The 19,801-nt window shown below is 46.1% G+C and overlaps 1 protein-coding gene across 1 annotated transcript; it reads right to left on the reverse strand.

Annotated features, from left to right (window-relative positions):
- Positions 1 to 5,554: 5,554 nt before the first annotated feature.
- On the reverse strand, positions 5,555 to 19,582 carry LOC120930796. Its single transcript, XM_040341970.1, has 2 exons — positions 19,387 to 19,582; positions 5,555 to 7,089 (listed from the first exon to the last, which is right to left on the reverse strand). Exons 1-2 carry the CDS (start codon positions 19,580 to 19,582, stop codon positions 5,555 to 5,557), a joined length of 1,731 nt encoding a protein of 576 aa, XP_040197904.1.
- Between the last annotated feature and the right edge of the window lie 219 nt (positions 19,583 to 19,801).

A 19,801-nucleotide genomic window follows, 5' to 3' on the forward strand; every position in this document is an offset into this window, starting at 1 on the left:
AAAATCATTTTTATTAAATTTTCTGATTCTCCAAAAAATTGTGACAAAAAACCTACAACTTCAAAAAACTCACCAAAAACTCACATTTACAACCAAACTAAACAATTTTACGTGTACATCAGCAATAGAGTAGAACGTATCAGAAGGTTCTCCTTGCCAAAGCAATGGCATCATATTCCCACTGACCTTAATCCTGCCGATTGTGGGACAAGAGCTATATCTCCAGTAGCTCTCCTCGACTGCTTGTGGCTGTCGCCTCCAAGATTTCTTTCTGAAAACTCCTACTCAATTTCCACGGACACTACCTATGAACTGGTACATCCTGACGATGATAAAGAAATCAGGTCTATGTACACCACACTGTGTACCTCTGCGAGTTCAGAACAAAAACTAAAGTCGCATCGTTTTGAACGTTTCTCAACCTGGTCATCAGCTGTTAGGGCTGTTGCTTATTTGATACACATTGCCCATTGTTTTAAAAGGAGGTTCTGCTCGGACTTTCTCACGACCAATCACGGAATTGGTGCTTCTTCTCCCACGTGAGTGACTTAGGCAGGAGTACCGGCTATACCTGCTATGGCGGGGAGAATATCACTATCACTATTGACTGTGCTACTGTTGAAGTCCCACGATTATAAACGATAGACTACAGGACTCAAGCCATCTGTTTTTTGGACGTCATGTTTCATTGTTCATTTACTGCATACCTTATTGTGTTTGCGGGTATCTCGTATCTATGGTTTACACACCAGTTTTACCTTTAACGTTTCTTCCCCTACAGGTTCAAGTTGGACTTATCTTTATATATGCAATAGACTTTGAAATCTAAAGATTTCAGGCGGGGAGTGTCATGTTACATGATATTATTTTTATTATGTACTGTCTCTTTAATGTCTATCTAGTTTGTCTCTTGTGGCATTCCGTAGTTTCCATGCTGCTCAGTCTCCTCCCCCTCTTTTTCTGTATCAGTCATTTTAATGCTGTAATACATGTGACCTGTATGTTTCTTCTACCTGCATGGAAGAATCGTTCTTTTACCTGTTGTAACTTGCATTCTACGGATCATACGACGAATAAACATCGCCAGATCTTCTTTCATGTGAGTTGTGACTGAGTAAGCTATCTGGAAAGGTGATTTGGGATGGATAATCTCTTCAGGGCAATGAGCTCCATGTGCTACTGAAAACCACATTCATAGCCTTTGCAGCCGATTCAGAATAACCACCACACAAATCAATATGTTGCTGTACTGAGCTGCTGACAGTAAGTAAAAAAAATTGTGAAACCCCCCCCAAAAAAGCATTATTTAATTTTCTTATTTTTCCAAAAAAAAATGGCAAAAAATTACAACTTCCTGGATTTCAGACCCTTCTATGCATCTAGGCTGTGAAAAGGTCTTATACATATGGGGGCAGATCCACATAGATCTGCATCCGCGCAGCGTGTCAGAGATACGCTATGCCGCCGTACCTTACCTGGCGTTCTTTCAAATCCTCAAAGATTTCGCTCCGTAAGTTACGGCGGCGTAGTGTATTTCTGGTGGCGAAATTCAAATCGGCGATTAGGGGGCGTGTTTCATTTAAATGAAGCACGTCCCCGCGCCGAATGAACTACGCATGCTCCGTTTCAAAATTTCCCACCGTGCATTGCGCAAAATGATGTCGCAACGATGTCATTTTTTAACTTAGACGTGATTTACGTCCATCCCGATTCACGGATGACTTACTCAAAAAATAAAAAAAATTCAAATTTCGACGTGGGAACGACGGCCATACTTAACATGGCAAATCTAACTATACGCCGCAAAATAGCAGCTTTAACTATACGCCGGAAAAAGCCAACTAGAGACGACGTAAGAGAATGCGACGGCCACGCGTACGTTCGTGGATCGTTGGAAATAGCTAATTAGCATACCCGAGGCGGAAAACAACGCAAACTCCACCCAGCGGACGCCGAAGTATTGCATCTACGATCCGAAGGCGTACGAAGCCGTACGCCTGTCGATCAAACCCAGATGCCGTCGTATCTTGGTTTGAGGATTCAAACTAAAGATACGACGCGGGAAATTTGAAAGTCCGCTGGCGTATCAGTAGATACGCCGGCGTACTCTCACTGTGGATCTGGCCCATGGTGTCCCCATTTCTCAGGAGGCATAGTAGAATGTGTTTTGGCATGTAATTGCCAGTATGCCTATGCTGTGTGTGAGAAATAGCTCATTAAAATGACAACTTTATGGGAAAAAAATCATTTTTATTAAATTTTCTGATTCTCCAAAAAATTGTGACAAAAAACCTACAACTTCAAAAAACTCACCATGCCTCTTACCAAATACCTTGGATTGTCTACCTTCCAAAAAAAGGGGTAATTTGGAGGGTATTTTTACTGTCCTGGCATTTTAGGGCTTCAAGAAATTAGATCAGTACATCAGGATTGATCAATTTTCAAATATATAGACCATAGATTGTAGACTCTAAAATTTTCACACAGACTAAATAATATACACTGATTTGGGTTATTTTTACCAAAGAAATGTAGCAGAATATATTTTGACCCAAATTTATGGAAAAAATAATATTATTTGCAAGTTTTTCTAACTAAGATTTTTTTTTTAGCAGACTACATTTTGGCCTAAATTTATGAAGAAAGATTATTTGTTTGCAAAATTTATTAACAGAAACTAAGAAAAATGTAAAAGAAAAAACGTTTTTAAGAGATATTTTATATATCTATATATCTATATATCATATATATATATATATATATATATACAGGGCTTTTTTTCTCAAACAATAGGTGCTGGAACTTAACCACGACCCCACAAAACCCCTCCCCCTACACACACCCTCCAAATCACATCAAAAAGTAGGAGGGCCTTAAAAGGGGCATTACATACCAGAATTTTAGTACACAGAGTGCAGAGCTGTCACTTGTAAACACAGAAATCAGACTTCTGTGTTTACAAGTGATTGTGGTGAGCAGGCACCAAAGGGTCTGAGCCAAAGGTGGTGGAACTGAGTTCCACCAAGTTCCCCCAGAAAAAAAGCCCTGTGTATATATATATATATATATATATATATATATATATATATATATATATAAAAAAGAGAAATTCATATATCAAATCTTCCAGACGCAGACTCACTTCAATAGCCTGCCTGCCTGATCTGTGCTTGATTAGCTGCAGGGGAAATATCTAGTTTAAGATCCACCCTTTCATCTGTATACTCAACCCCTTCTTCTTTAGGCCCCACCACTTCCTATTAGAGCTCCACATGGGGGAGAGAGAGAGGGGCTTAGAGATGGGGTGAGTGGTAAAAAGGGAGGGGGTGAGAAAGAGAGAGAGGAGGTTGAGAGAGGGAGAGGGGGTTAGAGAGAGAGGAGGGTGAGAGACAGAGGGGTTGAGAGAGAGAGGGTGAGAGATGGGAGGGTGAGAGGGGGATGAGAGAGAGGAAGGGGGAAAGAGGTGGGGAAGACTGAGAGAGAGGGGTGAGAGAGGGGAGGATGAGAGTGGGATGAGAGAGGGGAGGGTGAGAGAGAGGAAGGGGGGAAAGAGTTGGGGGAAGCGTGAGAGAGAGAGGGGTGAGAGTGGGATGAGAGAGTGGAGGGGGGGAGAGCGGAAGGGGGAAAGAGTTGGGGAAAGAGTGAGAGAGAGGGCAAAGAAGGTGGTGACAGAGGGTTAAGAGAGAGAGGAGGGGTGACAGACAGAGAGAGAGAAGGGGTTAAGAGAGAGAAGTGGTGACAGAGAGAGAGAAGTGGTGACAGAGAGAGAGAAGGGGTGACAGAGAGAGAGAGAGAGAAGGGGTGACAGAGAGAGAGAGAAGGGGTGACAGAGAGAGAGAGAGAAGGGGTGACAGAGAGAGAGAGAGAAGGGATGACAGAGAGAGAGAGGGGGTGAGAGAGAGAGAGAGAAGGGGTGACAGAAAGAGAGGGTGACAGAGAGAGAGAGAGAGAGAGACTCCCCCACCCTACACCAGGAGGTTCTCCCATCCCCGTGAAAAAAAAAGTCACTGGACTCTCATCTTCCTGTAGCCCGTCAGCTCATTTTTACCAGCTGTGTGTAGCGAGGCTGCTGAGGCACGATCACAGCACAAGACTTTGACCTGCACTGCTAAGTGAGCTAATTTCTGGATCGGAGGCTGAAACCACCACCGCCTCCTGCTTCCGCTTTACTCCCCTGTCACCGAACGGTCAGCCCGCAGCCACTCCTAGTGTCACCCCCTCTGGTGGGTGTCATCCGAGTGCGGCCCTCACCCCCGTAGCAACGCCACTGCACGTAGTGTCCCTTCTGCCTGGAGGCGGCGCCACCCCTCTGAAAATTGTTACCCAGGGCAAATGCCTTGTTTGCCTCGCAGTAGATACACCCCTGGTTCCAGCAGCAGATGGGAGGCCTCCATACCTCTGCTGAAACACAGGTGAGCATCCTCATAGTTCATTGATTCTTCCTGCACCTCAGTAACTGTCTGCCCATACAAGAGGTACAGGCAGACAGCTATGTGGAATGTCTGCAGGAGCCTGACATTGCACCTGCTAATCACAGATGCAATGCTCTGCAGCCTCCTAGGGAAAATTGACAAAATGATTCAATATATAGAATTTTTTTTATATTTTTTTTATATTTTTATAAGTGAGCCTATCCTTTAAAAAAAACATATGCCTAGCTTTTAAAAAAATCATATTTATTTTTCTTTTGGGATATAGGCTTTACATGAATAAAAGCTGACCATTGTAACCACCCCTATCGGTGGTAAATGGATTGTCCCAACCCTTTAACTGCCACTTTTGCCAGACAGCATGGTCTGTTAAAGGAAGTCTAAAAATAACAGACTTACTTGGAAGGAGATGAAAAAAGAAAAAAAAAAGCCTAAAAAAATATATATACAGCTACTGCATCTAATAATTGGGGAGCTGCAATATACTACCCAATGGTGTTGGGTTAAATACCACTTTAACTTTAAGTAGGTAAGATGGCTTAAGATTAAAGTAGAACTAAAGGCAAAGCTTTTTATATTTTCATTTTGGTAAGAGGTTTATTTCTGCCATATGTACCCAATTGGGGAGATTTCCCTTCACTTCCTCCCATAGCCAAAACAGGAAGTGAGAGGAAATCTCTCCAAGGTGAGGGAATCCCTGGTTATCACCAGAACTAGTGTCCCCATTGGAAGATTTCTCCTCTATTACTGTTCTGGGGACAACTCATATTTTGGGATTTTCCTTTACTTTCAATTTAAGTGATAATGATAAACAGGACAAAGAGAGAGCGTAAATCTCCCTATTGCATGGGTGCTCAACCTGTGGCCCTCCAGCTGTCACTGAACTACAAGTCCCATCATGCCTCTGCCTTTGGGGAGTCGTGCTTGTAACTGTCAGCCTTGCAATGCCTCATGGGACTTGTAGTTCCGCAAAAGCTGGAGGGCCACAGGTTGAGCACCCATGCCCTATTGGGAGCAAACTCAGAACAAAGTTCAGAGATATGAAAACAGAGCAGCCCTTTTGACTGAGCTATTTACAAGCTTTGCATTTAAGAAGCAACCTGAAAACGACTCATCACAATGGCTTACTCTGAGTCAATTTCAGAGTTTAAAGTTCCTCCAGTGAAAATATCCTGCAAGTCTGAATTCCCAGCAGGGAACCCGAACCCAACATGGTTGACCAGGTCCGAGGCAGAAGTATATGCCAACTCTGCCTGGCCCCGAACTCCTCCTTCACTGGAACAGTATTCTGAAATGATTCTCTCTAATGCAGCAGACTCCCACTTTAGGTGCTCCCCTGAGAGACGTGCAGTCTCCTCATCACTCGCCTCTCTAGTGCGGCTCTGCTCCTTTCCCTCTATGCTGCCCTTGATTTTTGGGCCAATGGGTCCCTCCATGGGTTCCTCCAGGTCCTTAGTCTGGGCAACAGGATTGAAAAGTGGGGTCCTTGAAGCCTTCTGCTCCTGGAATTTCTCAGGATGGGGTTCAGGGACCATCTTTATGGAAGCCACTGCTGGCATTGCAGCAGGCACCTGCTCTAGTTTTCCTCCCGATGCCTGGCAGACAGAGCTATGATTCTTCACTACAGGTTCTTCCCCCAAAGGGTCAGGAAACCCCTTCACCAACTTAGTAGCCCCAATAGTATTGCTCTTCCTATTTGTCACCTTTTGCCCCAAGGCTGTCTTAGCTGTGCCCCCCCTAGATGGCATGGTAGGGTCCTGCTCAAGTCCTGAGGATGACCTCTGGTCATCGCTCAAGAACATCCTAGTTAGAAATATTGCTAGTGATGCAGCAGCCCTTCGATTCAGTTCCTTAGGAACATGTTGCTGAGTTCCTTCTCCCTTCTTAGTAGGGTCCGCTGCAACAGCTTGCCCTTGCTCGGGGTTCTTGGCACTAGATATCCTCCCTGTGATGTCACCAGTCTCTGGGCAGATTTCTCCCATCTCCTGATTCCCACTACATATCTTTATCCAACCTTTCCATACACCTATCCCAGCATGGAGGGGCTCAGTGAAGGTGGTGGTGAAGGTGTGGAGGTGTCGGATCGGGTCACACAGATCATAAAAGGAGATCTGCCCGGCCTCATAATCCAGATCTATCCTGACTCTGTTACTGGAGATATTAGTGGACAAGGGGATCTTTTTACTGTTATGTACCATCCTACGCAGACCACCATCCCTGTACAAACACCAGGACTTGTTATTGCATCCAATCCCTGACTGTTTTCCTCTCCTATCTATACTGGGGTAACACATCCCAACTCTCCATCTATGTGATCCCCCAAAATCCACTTCCCAGTAATGTCTCCCTGAGGAGAAACTCTGACTGCTCAACACCTGAGCACAATCTTGAAATCTCTCTGGTGTTTCTGAATGATTCTGGTCTATATCTGACTTGGATACAGTTTTCCTGTCATTTGATATCTGTAGAAAATTATGAGCTGTGTTTACATCCAGTAATATGTCTGCAGCTCCCTGTATAGGGAAGAATACATTTACCTCTGTTGTTATATCAGATAAACCTGTGTCTAAGACCTCCGCCACATCCAGACCCCCTCCATCATGGAGGAGCTTCTCACGTCTCTCTCTGTCCTCATTATCTCCATCCTCAGTATCACACAAGTCACCTGTGTCTGATTCCTGTAAGACAGTCAGTGGATCCGTCATCTTACACAGCTCCTCAATGTGACGCATCTTCCTGGACAGCTCCTCCTTCTTTATTTCCAGATCCCGGATGGAGATGGAGATCCGCTCTGCCCTCCCGGAGATTTCCCTCAGGACTCTCTTCTCCTCATCTTTCAGACGTCTCCTGAGATCTCTAAACAGGACAGTGACTCTCTCGGTGTCACCAGCTGCTTCTTCTTCTACTTTCCTCCTGTGTTCCTGCAGACTCTGGACTCTTTCCTCCGTCTCCTCTCTCTTTGTCAGAAGTTTCTGCAGAACATTCCTCAGTGTCTCCTTCTTCTTCTCAGAAGCCTCATCCAGTGACTCCATCTTATGTCCCGTGTGTCTTCCAATCAGACAGCAGGACACACAGATACAGGTATCATCCTCAGTGCAGTAAAACTCCAGGATCTTCTTATGGACGGAGCATTTCCTGCTCTCCATGGACAAGGTGGGGTCACATAAGATGTGTTCTGGGGACTTTTTGTGGACTCTCAGGTGTTTATCACACAGAGAAACCTCACAGAGCAGACAGGATCTAACAGCAGGTACAGGAGAGTCCACACAGTGAGAACAAAAGACCTCAGACTCCTCTTGATCTGACTGAGCAGACTGGAAATTCTCCACTGTGTTATATTTCATGTTCCTCTGCAATGCAGGCTTATCCTGAAACTTCTCTCGGCATTCAGGACAGGAATATCCTCCAGACCCTTCCTGTGTATCCAGCACACGATCAATACAGACCTGGCAGAGGTTCAGACAGTGTCCACATCTCAGCTGTACAGGATATCTATCATTGTTCAGACAGATGGAACATTTCGGTTCGACAGATGCCATCGTACTCAGCAGAGGAGAGAAATTATTGTGAAATTCTCCAACACTGAGGAAGTTGGGAGGAGTCGCAATCAACAAGTCGAGGCCAGATCAGTAATATGGAGATCAGAGCACAGAAATTTCTTTTTTCTCGGTAGAAAAGATCATCATACCTCCCGACTAGGAGAAAATGAAAGTGCAAAGGACGAGTGTAGAGAAGAAGTGCCGTGCGCTGAGGTGAAAGGTGAGCGTGGCTGCATCACGCTAAAAAGGGGTGTGGTTATACAGAGTCTGAGCCTACTTACATAATACACTTTGTACCACAAAATATTCCTTAATTCTTGTGCCAACACCCTGCCATGCAGAGATTTAGGATGGTTTTCTTTACACGGTACAGTTACTATACAGGAAGCTATCAACCATGCTGTTAAAGCCAAAGACTGATATCAGGATGTCACAGAGACCCTGAGATAGCAGATTTTCTTTTTTTTAGAATTGTCTGTGTATTAGGTTTTTCTGGGGGCAGATTTTGTGCAGAGAATCACCAGTTTCCTCTCTGCTCTATCTTTTTCAACACAAAAAGGCAGACTTTGCACTGGATGGAAGGCGTAGATTAGGCTGAACCAGGACAAGATACATATCAAGGTATCCAAGGCCAACACTAAAGGATCCTTGGTCCTGGCTACAAAACAGAGGCATTTTTTTTTAAATCTGGAGACTATGATTTCTACATCTGGATATGTATGTAGCACTACCCCCGAAGGAGCTGCTGGTTTATTTTGGGTGGCATGTTACCTCTATTTCCTCGCTGTCTAGGGTATCAGATGAGAGTTGAGAAAAAGTTCAATGTCCACACTTTAGACTTCTTTTTCTTTGGTTTATTTGCTGAACTTGGTAAAGGAATAAAAGAAGTAGTTGAAGAGGTGGAAGGGTAACAGGTAATAGGTTCAGGGGCACAACTTCTGTCCAGAAACACTCCTGCTTCCAGCAACACAGCATTCGGATAGGCCTCTCTCACTAGCCTAGCAGCCGGGATGGCGCACAGAAATTGGTAAAGTCTCTGCCACAGACCTTCCCACAGATGGAGGCATGTTCGGTCCAAAATCCTCTCAACGCAGGATTCAGCACCCGGACCTCTCCCGATTAACTTCTTGCAAACTTAGAACTGACAGGCGACCATCATTCAGCCTTTCAGTAAGGGTGCATCCTTCAATGAAGTTCAAGGCCTCTCCTGAGATACCAGCCTCATGCTCGTTGCTCTCCAAGATAGGTTCTTTATCGAGTGGCTTCTTCCCTCCAGGACGGACAGCACAGGACCACTCTACAAATGTAGGCCCAGTCTGACTACTGGGCCTACTTAGTAGATCATAACCCCGGACCAACGTGGTCCTGGAGCCAGGAACACATGAACACGCACCCCCGGCCAGGAGGGCCACTCATGGGGGGGTGGGACGACAGACCAGCGATCGACGACTCCGGTCCAATGGCATCTGTCCCTTAAATACTCCTCCCCAGCATGCACAGTGGGACGATCAATCCCCACTGATTGGCTGCCGAAGGGGAACACCCAAAACACCTTGACCTGACTGCTGCCACCCTTAGCCTGGGGTGGTAACGGCACCCCAGACAACAATAGTGATCACTCACAGTACAGCCATGGCTTGAACAGAGGCCCAACATTTGGAAAAATCATACGGTCTGAGTCAACTAACTCTCAGACTACCCTCTAAATTTTAAGCAGCGCCGGCTAAAAAGTAGCAGGCTACTACATGTAATTTCTGACATGCCCGATTGAAGATGTTTTGCTGAAGTGGCCATTCCCATTGATCCAGGCAGTGGTGGCTGAGTTTGTCTGCTTTCCAGTTGTGCACTCCTGGGATGTGGACCACAGGACAGTGAGTTTTCGTCAAGGAGATTATCTGGCCTGCTTGCTTCAAGGTTGCATGACTGCTGGTGCCCTCTTAATGGTTGATGTGAGCCACAGCTACGGCATTGTTTGACTGCACCTTGATTGGGTAGTCTCATAGTCTCATAGTCCAGTGTTGCAGAGCCATTCATATTGCTCTGAGCTTTTAGATGTTGATAGGGAGCTTGGCTTCCACAGGTGATCATTTTCCCTGAATTATGAGGGACTGGAACACTCCTTCCCAGCCAGAAAGACCGGCATGTGTGTTATCAGTTTCCAGTGGTAAGGAAGAAAATACTTCCCTATTGTTAGAGCTGGTCTGGAGATTCAACAAGTTAGAGAATTCCTTGCATGGCCTAGAACTCTAATGAGAAATCTCATTGTAAGATGTCTCCTTGACTTCAATGCTCGAGTGTGTTTTTTCTATTGAATTTTCTTCAATAGAAAAAAACCTTCAGGAGAAGTTTTTCTATATAGCCTGTGATCTGGATGGCCAGAGTAGTACAAGAATAGGTGCTAGGACCTTTGTGAATACTTTGGGACTTTTGCAGAGGATAGACCAAAGGGCAGTGAAACAAACTGAAAGGCCCCGTACACACGACCGAGTTTCTCGGCAGAATTCAGCCAGACACTCGATCGGAGCTGGATTCTGCCAAAAAAACTCGGTCGTGTGTACACTTTTCAGCCAGGAAGCTGACGAGGAACTCGTCGGGCCAAATAGAGAGCATGTTCTCTATTTCCTCATTGTTCAATGAGGAAAGTCGGCCTGCCGAGATCCTCGGCGGCTTCAACACTGAACTCCACGAGGAACTCGATGTGTTTGGCACGTCGAGTTCCTCGGGCGTGTGTACGGGGCCGAAGTGTTTTTCTGTCCCTGTGAAGTACAGAAAGCGCTGATCAGGTGGATAAATGGAAATGTACAGATAATCATCATGGAGGTCAACAGATGCCGTGTAAGCCCTTTGTCTCAGATAGGCAATAACCGACCTTCGGCTAGATTCACGTACGGCGACGTATCTTTCTGCCGGCGTAGCACATCCCATTTGCACTACGCCGACGTAAGATAGTGAGGCAAGTACTGTATTCACAAAGCACTTGCCTCCTAAGTTACGTCGGCGTAGCGCATATGGCCCGGCGTAACCCCGCCTAATTCAAAATAGGCAGGTACTGGGCGTGTTGTATGGTAATGAATTCACGATTCATTACCATACATGTAAATAAAGCGCCGATCGTACGACGCATGCGTGCGCATGCTCAGTATCACGTCGCAAATGCTCCTTGCTTTCGACGTGAACGTAACCTACGCCCAGCCCTATTCTGAATCGGCTTACGCAAACGACGTAAACAACGTGAAATTAGACGGCTGTCCGACGTCCATACTTAACATTGGCTGCGCCATCTTTTTGGTGGTTTATCTTTACGCCTGAAAACGCCTTATGTAAACGGCATATCTTACATGCGACGGGCGAGCGTACGTTCGCGAATAGGCGTATCTACGTCATTTACATATTCTCGGCGTAAATCGACGTGCACGCCCCTAGCAGCCTGCGTAAATATGCAACTAAGATACAACGGCGTAGGAGACTTACGCCGGTCGTATCTTAGCAACATTTAAGCGTATATCAATTTGAGCATACCGCTTAAAGATACGACGGCACGGATTCGGACTTACGACGGCGTATCTACTGATACGCCGTCGTAAGTCTTTATGAATCTAGCCCCTTGTGTGTTAAAACAAAAATTTGGGGGGATTTTAAGTACTGAATAGGACAAATACCACAGTTGGGCTTTAGTACCATGAATAGGTTTAAATAAAATCCTTTGAACCGGTCTTATGGAGGTACTGTCACAACTAATCCCTGGGACACAAGATGATTTAGGGCATTTTGAAAATCTGACTTTCCTTGAACAGTCTTCGGTTGATATGAAATAAAGAAGTGGAGTGGGGTTAGAGTTTGAACTCTTTTTTATACTTCCTGAAACCACTGATGAACCCATAGGTCTGGGACATCTGTGACCCAGAGGGGGGACAAACTATAACAGATGTCCCTCCACTCTTAGGGTGCCCCTTTCTTGGGAAGAGGGCTTGGTGAAGACTAGATGGGCTTTGTGGGCCAATTCTTGTGTCAAAAAAAAGGCTGAACTTTTGAAGTTGAAGAATAGGAAGAGCACTTAGGTGCCGTGCGTTTTGTGGAGGTAGAGGCTCCTGAGAAGTGGATTTCCCTCCTGTGATACCCTTTATTATTTGGTCATGTGCCTGTTCAAATAGACATCTTCCTTGAAAGGGCATTCATGTAAGCCATTTTTTACAGGCAGCATCAGCTGTACAGGCTTTTAGTCACAAGATTCTGTGCATGCCAATGAAGATTAGGGCCATTCTGGAAATTGTCTCATGGCATGTTCTAGGGAATCCACACAAAAAAGCAGAGCAGAAGGCAATTGCTGTAATATCTCTATGTCACACACTGTCACTGTGGCTGAAAGACAGAATTCAGAGAGTCGTGGTTAATGATTCTTACTCTGAATGGTCCAATGTTATCAGTGGTGTACCCCAATAAATGATAAATATAATAATATTGGGTCTGAGATCAAAAGTAACATTTCTGTCTTTGCAGATGACACCAAGCTATGCAGTGGAATAACGTCCTTACAGGATGTCGCCAATTTACAAGCCGACCTCAATGCTCTGTCTAATTGGGCGACTGAGTGGCAGATGAGGTTTAATGTTGATAAATGTAAAGTTATGCACTTAGGGACTAAGAATATGCATGCATCATACATACTAGGGGGAGTACAACTGGGGGGATCTGTAGTGGAGAAGGATCTGGGGGTTTTAGTTGATCATAAGCTCAATAATAACATGCAATGCCAAGCTGCGGTTTCCAAAGCGAGCAAAGTCATTTCTTGTATTAAGAGAGGTATGAACTCCAGAGACAGAGATATAATTTTGCCCCTGTACAAATCATTAGTAAGACCTCATCTGGAATATGCAGTTCAGTTTTGGGCACCAGTTCTCAAAAAGGATATCGGAGAACTGGAGAAAGTGCAGAGAAGAGCAACCAAACTGATAAGAGGCATGGAGGAGCTCAGCTATGAGGAAAGATTAGAAGAACTAAATCTATTCACTCTTGAGAAGAGGAGAATTAGGGGGGATATGATCAACATGTACAAATATATAAGAGGTCCATACAGTGTACTTGGTGTTGAGTTATTCACTTTATGGTCAACACTGAGGACAAGGGGGCACTCTTTACGTCTAGAGGAAAAGAGATTTCACCTCCAAATGCGGAAAGGTTTTTTCACAGTCAGGCCCCGTACACACGAGAGGATCTATCCGCTGGAATTGATCTGCGGATCAGTTCCAGCGGATAGATCCGCTGGTGTGTACATCCCAGCGGATCTTTTTCCGCGGATTTTTTTCGGGCCGACCGATTTCCAGCAGATAAAAATTTCTTAGCATGCTAAGAAATCTATCCGCTGGAATCGGCTTCAGCGGATCGATCCGGTGGTCTGTACAGACTCACCGGATCGATCCGTCCGATTCCCTCCCTCGCATGCGTCGTAATGATTCGACGCATGCGTGGGTATCCTTATATGACAGCGTCGCGCACGTCGCCGCGTCATCATCGAGGCGATGGCGCGACACGTCATCGCGATGGGATTTCGGCGCGGATTTCGATCCGATGGTGAGTACACTCCATCGGATCAAAATCCGCGGAAATCCTCGAGAGGATTTATCCGCGGATACGGTCCGGCGGACCGTATCCGCGGATCAATCCTCTCGTGTGTACCCGGCATAAGAGCTGTGAAAATGTGGAACAGACTCCCTCCAGAGGTGGTTCTGGCCAGCTCAGTAGATTGCTTTAAGAAAGGCCTGGATTCTTTCCTAAATGTACATAAAATAACTGAGTACTAAGATTTGTAGGTAAAGTTGATCCAGGGTAAATCCGATTGCCTCTCGGGGGATCAGGAGGGAATTTTTTCCCCTGCTGTAGCAAATTGGATCATGCTCTGCTGGGGTTTTTTGCCTTCCTCTGGATCAACTGTGGGTATGGAGTTTGGTGTATGGGATTGTATTGTGTTTTTTATTTTGTTTGTTTATTTTTTTGTGGTTGAACTGGATGGACTTGTGTCTTTTTTCAACCTGACTAACTATGTAACTATGTGTGTTTTGGAGGGGACTGTGGACTGGCTTCCTACCCACAGACTATGGCCCAGCAGAGAACGAGACTTGGGGACAAAATGGCATTGGGATAATGTAATGAGGTCTCTATGTAAGCTGCATCCCTTCTCCCCACCCACCCCCTCTTGTTATTGCGTTTAATTATGTTAGGTCCTGGCACATAGACAAAAGGTGTGGAGACACATCCCAGCAGGGGATGTGTAAGGAGGGGCTGCCTGCTTATCATAATACCTTGGTGTGTTTCAACTGTAGTTGTTTGAATATACAAGTGTTGAGTTTCCATTGGTTCTTCCTTGTCCCATACCCCCTCTATGACAAGGCTAAGGGGAGTGTCCCTAACTGTGTTTAAAAGTGTATGTTTTGTACTTAATAAACTGTTTTATGCTCTGCATGTTTAACCCTCAACACCTGTGTGATTTGCCTCGTGATTTGGTGGTTAAGGGCTGGTTATGTTGAGTCTGCCGGCTGCGGGTGCGTTTGGAGAACAGGAGACACAGGTCTGGCAGAGTCATTCAGGGAGTACTGCGGATAAACCCGCCAGTCAAGTCGCCCTTGTGTCCTTGGGATTTTAACCTAGTATTATCAATTCTGCAAGAGCACCCTTTTGAACCTATTCATCAGATTCCTTTGATTCTCTTGAGCAAGAAATTGGCTTTTCTGATTGCTATCTCTTCTGCCAGAAGGGTATCGGAGTTGGCAGCTCTTTCTTCTAAAGACCCTTATTTAATTTGTCACAAAGACAAAATTGTACTACGCCCTCATCCTACCTTTCTTCCAAAGGTGGCATTGGTGTTTCATTTAAATCAAGACATTGTTTTACCTTTCTTTTTTCCTGAACCGCAGACAGCGGAGAAAAATGTTATTGCACTCTCTAGATGTAGTGAGAGCAGTAAAAGTTTATCTGCAAGCTACGGCTCAGATACGTAAAACAGATGTTTTGTTCATTGTGCCAGATGGTCCTAACTGCTATCAAAATCCATCATTGCCAGTCGGATTCGTCCAGTGATTATTCAAGCTTATGATTTAAAGAAGAAGGTTCCTCTCTTTCCTGTTAAGGTGCACTCGACCAGAGCGATTATAGTGCTTCATGGGCATTGCATCACCAGGCTTCTATGGCTCAGATCTGTAAAGCTGCAACTTGGTCTTCAGTCCATACATTTACCAAATTCTATCAAGTAGATGTAAGAGGAAATGGCGAAGTGTGCTGCAGGCAGCGGTCTAGGGCTTCTTGTCCGTTGGCGGCCTGATGGATCTGTGTCTCCCACCCTTCATATTGAACATTACTCTGGGACGTCCCACTATGTAATTGTGATGCAATTGCCTATATGCTTCAGTCTAATGCTCTCCCTGCTAACTTAATGCTGTGGGTTACAGGTAACAGGTGTTTCATGTATGATTCATCTCTCTCTGTAAAGACTGTTCATATGTTAAATAAGGCTAGCTTTTGAAAGGCCTTTAATGGTGTGATAACCCTGTCTAAAAACCTAGTGATTCTCAGAGGTGTTAATAGGTGTCAAACTGGATACAGACGAAACGTCTGCTTAGGAAACTCAGTGTGTGAAGGTGGTTTGTTGTTTAAGGAATGTGCAGTGATTAGACATGATAATTGTCGGTCGGTGCCGACCTGTCTAGAATGTTTTAGTAATTAGCCTTAGTGTGTGATTGGGGGGGGTGGATATTTCATTGTTGCTTCAATGTCTTGGACTGTATAAAAAGCTGAGAAGAAAAACCATTAAAGTTTGTCTTGTTCTAGCAGTAAGCCTGGATTAATGTGTGGCTTAATGGGCGATCTCAGGAATATTCCTCCTAGTGGAATATTGGGGTGATCTTATGGAAGAAGGGAATCTTTGACGGGGATATCATACCGATACCGTCACAATTGGTTGGTAGCAGTGGGATTTTCCCTTCTATTCCCCTTCACACCCGGATTCCAAGCAGACACTGGAAGAACTACTGGAAGTTCGTGGAAGGATTGCTAGCAACAAAACCAAGCGGGTCATCATAGCAGAATCAATGGAGATAGACCAGGAGGACGGGATTGCAGCAACGCCAGCAGTACAAGAGATGGAGACACCAGTGATTCAGGAGGAGGAATTGCCAGCCAACAAGCTAATGAGAGAGAAGCTAGCATGGTTCGGCCCGAACCCAACGCCGGATGTGGTGCTGAGAGTGATGGAGCTACAGGAGGCTAAAGAAATAAGGGACGCAGAACTACAGTTAAAACTGGCAGCAGTCCAACAAGCAGCCGCACATTCTCCAAACAGTGAGTACAGCACAGCAGACACAAGGAAGATCCCGTTTAGCGCTTTTAAAGCTTTTGATGAAAAGGACTGTGAGATTGATAACTACCTGGCAGACTTTGAGCGACAATGTAACCTGCACCGAATAGCTAGAGGAGACTGGGTTGCAATATTGTCAGGCAAACTGTCAGGCAAAGCTTCTGATGCTTTCCGGACCGTGCCAGATCAGGATATCCATAGCTACGCCCGGGTTAAAGAAGCGCTCCTGGCTCGTTATGCAGTAACCCCAGAGTCCCACCGACAGAAGTTCAGGGACTCACGCAAAACCACGAAAGACTCTTACGCGGAATGGGCATGCCAGTTGTCCCTGTCGGCCTCTAACTGGGTTAACAGCAGCCAGGCCACCACCGCAGAGGACATTTTGCAACTAATGCTCCTGGAGCAATTTTACAATCACATCCAGACGGATGTCACAGATTGGGTGAGAGATCGCAGGCCCATGACTCTACCAGAGGCCGCGAAGTTGGCAGATGAATATGCGGATACTCGCAAGACAAACCAGGTCACACCACGGGTACAACCTCCACGACCAACGGCGCCCTCACACCCACCAGCCGCTAGATACCAACCACCTAACAGACCGATGACATCTAGCCCTCGCTATCCACGCCAGGAGGACAACGAACAACGCTGCTTCCGGTGCAAACAGCTCGGTCACTTTAAGCAGAATTGCCCCATGAGTGACAACACCAGGTCAAATTGGTCTCAACCTGGGTACCGCCCTCCAGCAGCAGCCCATTGTGTAGACTCGGCTTGGGATCTCCAGGAGCTGGGTCAGGAAGAACCATTGGGCACCCCTTACGAAGCCCTCATGGTACAATCTGTTATTACGGACAACAGGGAACACCATTGTCAGCTGGTCATGGGCGACAGCCATGAGCCGGGGGGGCCCTGGAGGGAGCTGGGCAGAAAGAGGCACCGCCGGCTACCCCCCAAGAAGAAGAGGTCCTGGAAGCCGTATAACAAGCTGACCTGGGAGGATAAGAAGCGACTGGAGGAGAGGGAGTCGCAGCGGGCGTCCCAGATGCGGGCCGAGATGTTCGCCAAGGGCCCACCGGTGGCCCCTTACACCACCACCCAGTTCCTGATGATGAAGGACCACGTGGAGAGCCTGCAGGACATGAGCAAGCAGGAGCTGATCCGTGAGTACATGGAGCTGGAGGAGTGCATAAGCCGCATGGAGGAGGAGAACAACCACCTGAGGTCACAGCAGGCTGACCCCCCCAGGCTCCATGAACTGGAGATGGAGCTGGAGAAGCTCAAAGAGGAGAACTGGCGGCTGCGGAGGGAGCAGAGGGTGGCTGACCCTATGGGGCCCTGATAGCCCCCCCCCCGAACTCTGAGCACCGGTGCTACAGCATTTCAACAAATATAACTTTTTCTTTTTATGAATCTCTTGTGACTGTCACTTCAGAGCCATAACCTGCCCCCTCCCATAGCGGGACACCTAGACGGCGGTGCACAGACCCATTCGCCGTCTTCACACTGACTTCTGGTGACTCTGCAGATCACACAAAGACTTGGGGACTGACCGGCGTGTGATCTGACGACCCGGTGACATACCTGAGTCGGGAGCAGTTGCCAAGGGAGGTCAGTTACGCCAAACGGAGTTAACCTCGGACTAAAAGCTCTGAACCCGTCAACCCTACTGGACCAGGGAAGGTCCAACCGGGTTTGCCGTAGCAGGGAGAAAAAGGGGGGCCATTGTGATGCAATTGCCTATATGCTTCAGTCTAATGATCTCCCTGCTAATTAATGCTGTGGGTTACAGGTAACAGGTGTTTCATGTGTGATTCATCTCTCTCTGTAAGGACTGTTCATATGTTAAATAAGGCTAGCTTTTGAAAGGCCTTTAATGGTGTGATAACCCTGTCTAAAAACCTAGTGATTCTCAGAGGTGTTAATAGGTGTCAAACTGGATACAGACGAAACATCTGCTTAGGAAACTCAGTGTGTGAAGGTGGTTTGTTGTTTAAGGAATGTGCAGTGATTAGACATGATAATTGTCGGTCGGTGCCGACCTGTCTAGAATGTTTTAGTAATAAGCCTTAGTGTGTGATTGGGGGGGGGGGTGGAGATTTCATTGTTGCTTCAATGTCTTGGACTGTATAAAAAGCTGAGAAGAAAAACCATTAAAGTCTGTCTTGTTCTAGCAGTAAGCCTGGACTAATGTGTGGCTTAATGGGCGATCTCAGGAATATTCCTCCTAGTGGAATATTGGGGTGATGTTCTTATGGAAGAAGGGAATCTTTGACGGGGATATCATACCGATACCGTCACAGTAATGATTCGAGGCTCTGTGTCCCGAGGTGTACGATAAAGAAAGTAGAATTTTTAAATAAAAGCTTACCTGTAAAATCCTTTTCTTTGAGTACACCACGGCACACAGAGGTCCCCCCTTCTATGGGATACTTACTGCTTTGCTACAAAAACTGAGGTACGTCCTGTATGGGAGGGGTTATATGGAGGGAAACTTGTTCTCATAGGTTGTGCCAGAGTCCAATCACCTCTGGTGACCATACAACCCACTATGTAATGATTAGAGGCTCTGTGTCCCATGGTGTACTCAAAGAAAAGGATTTTACAGGTAAGCTGTTATTTAAAAATCCTACTTTTAATGTTATGGTAAAAAATGGTACATATCAGTGAACGTAGTCAAAACATAAAACAGGGATCAGAAGCCAAAGTGGATAGTCAGACAAGCCAGTAATCAGGAAACAGAGATCAGCGCAGTTGGAGGCAGAATAGCAGGATCAGGAACCAGAAGGGATGTCAGCCGGTCAAAGTCTTTCACAGGAAGACGCAAAAGAAACTCCAGACATGTTAAATGGGCGAAGGTAGAAAAGGAATGAACAAGGCAGTTTAAATAGCCAGAAGGGGCTGGCTAGAGGCGGGACTGATGAGCAGGAAATGATCACCAGGTGAGCCACTATGAAACAATGAGTGCTGACAATTATCTGATAGCTGAGCAGCCTGAGCACAGAAGCGGGAGCTGCTGGGAGCCCAGCCCTAACAGGAATGTCTTTGAGAGTTTTTAAGGGTTTTACAGTACCCAAAGGGGCATGGAAAGACGGAGGAGAATCAAGCCAAGGTCTTTTGTAGATGGCAGTAGTGAGCTTCTTCATGTTAGCAAGCATGTTGCCTGAAGTTTCCGCTTCTGTGGGAGAAAAATCTTCAGCAGTTTTCTCCAACACTGCCTCAATGTCCTCTTCATCCGCTTCTGTGTCTGCCTCATCTAGGGCAGACATATCGGGATCCGACTCAGGTAGAGAAATGGGTGTAGGAGAAGAAGAGTGGTGTTTTTTTTTTAAGTGTATTTTGTGCGTGTACTCGAGAGAGGAGCCGGACTGCAGGAGTTGGGAGTAGGCAGGTCTCCCCCAGAGGCAATCTGCCACCTTTCTCCATGCCCCGGGTGGCAATGGCAGGTGTGTGAGGGGGTCCTCCCACACAGCCCGCCCTACCTGCTC

This window comes from Rana temporaria, chromosome 3, assembly GCF_905171775.1.
Source record: "Rana temporaria chromosome 3, aRanTem1.1, whole genome shotgun sequence".
Lineage (NCBI taxonomy): Eukaryota > Metazoa > Chordata > Amphibia > Anura > Ranidae > Rana > Rana temporaria.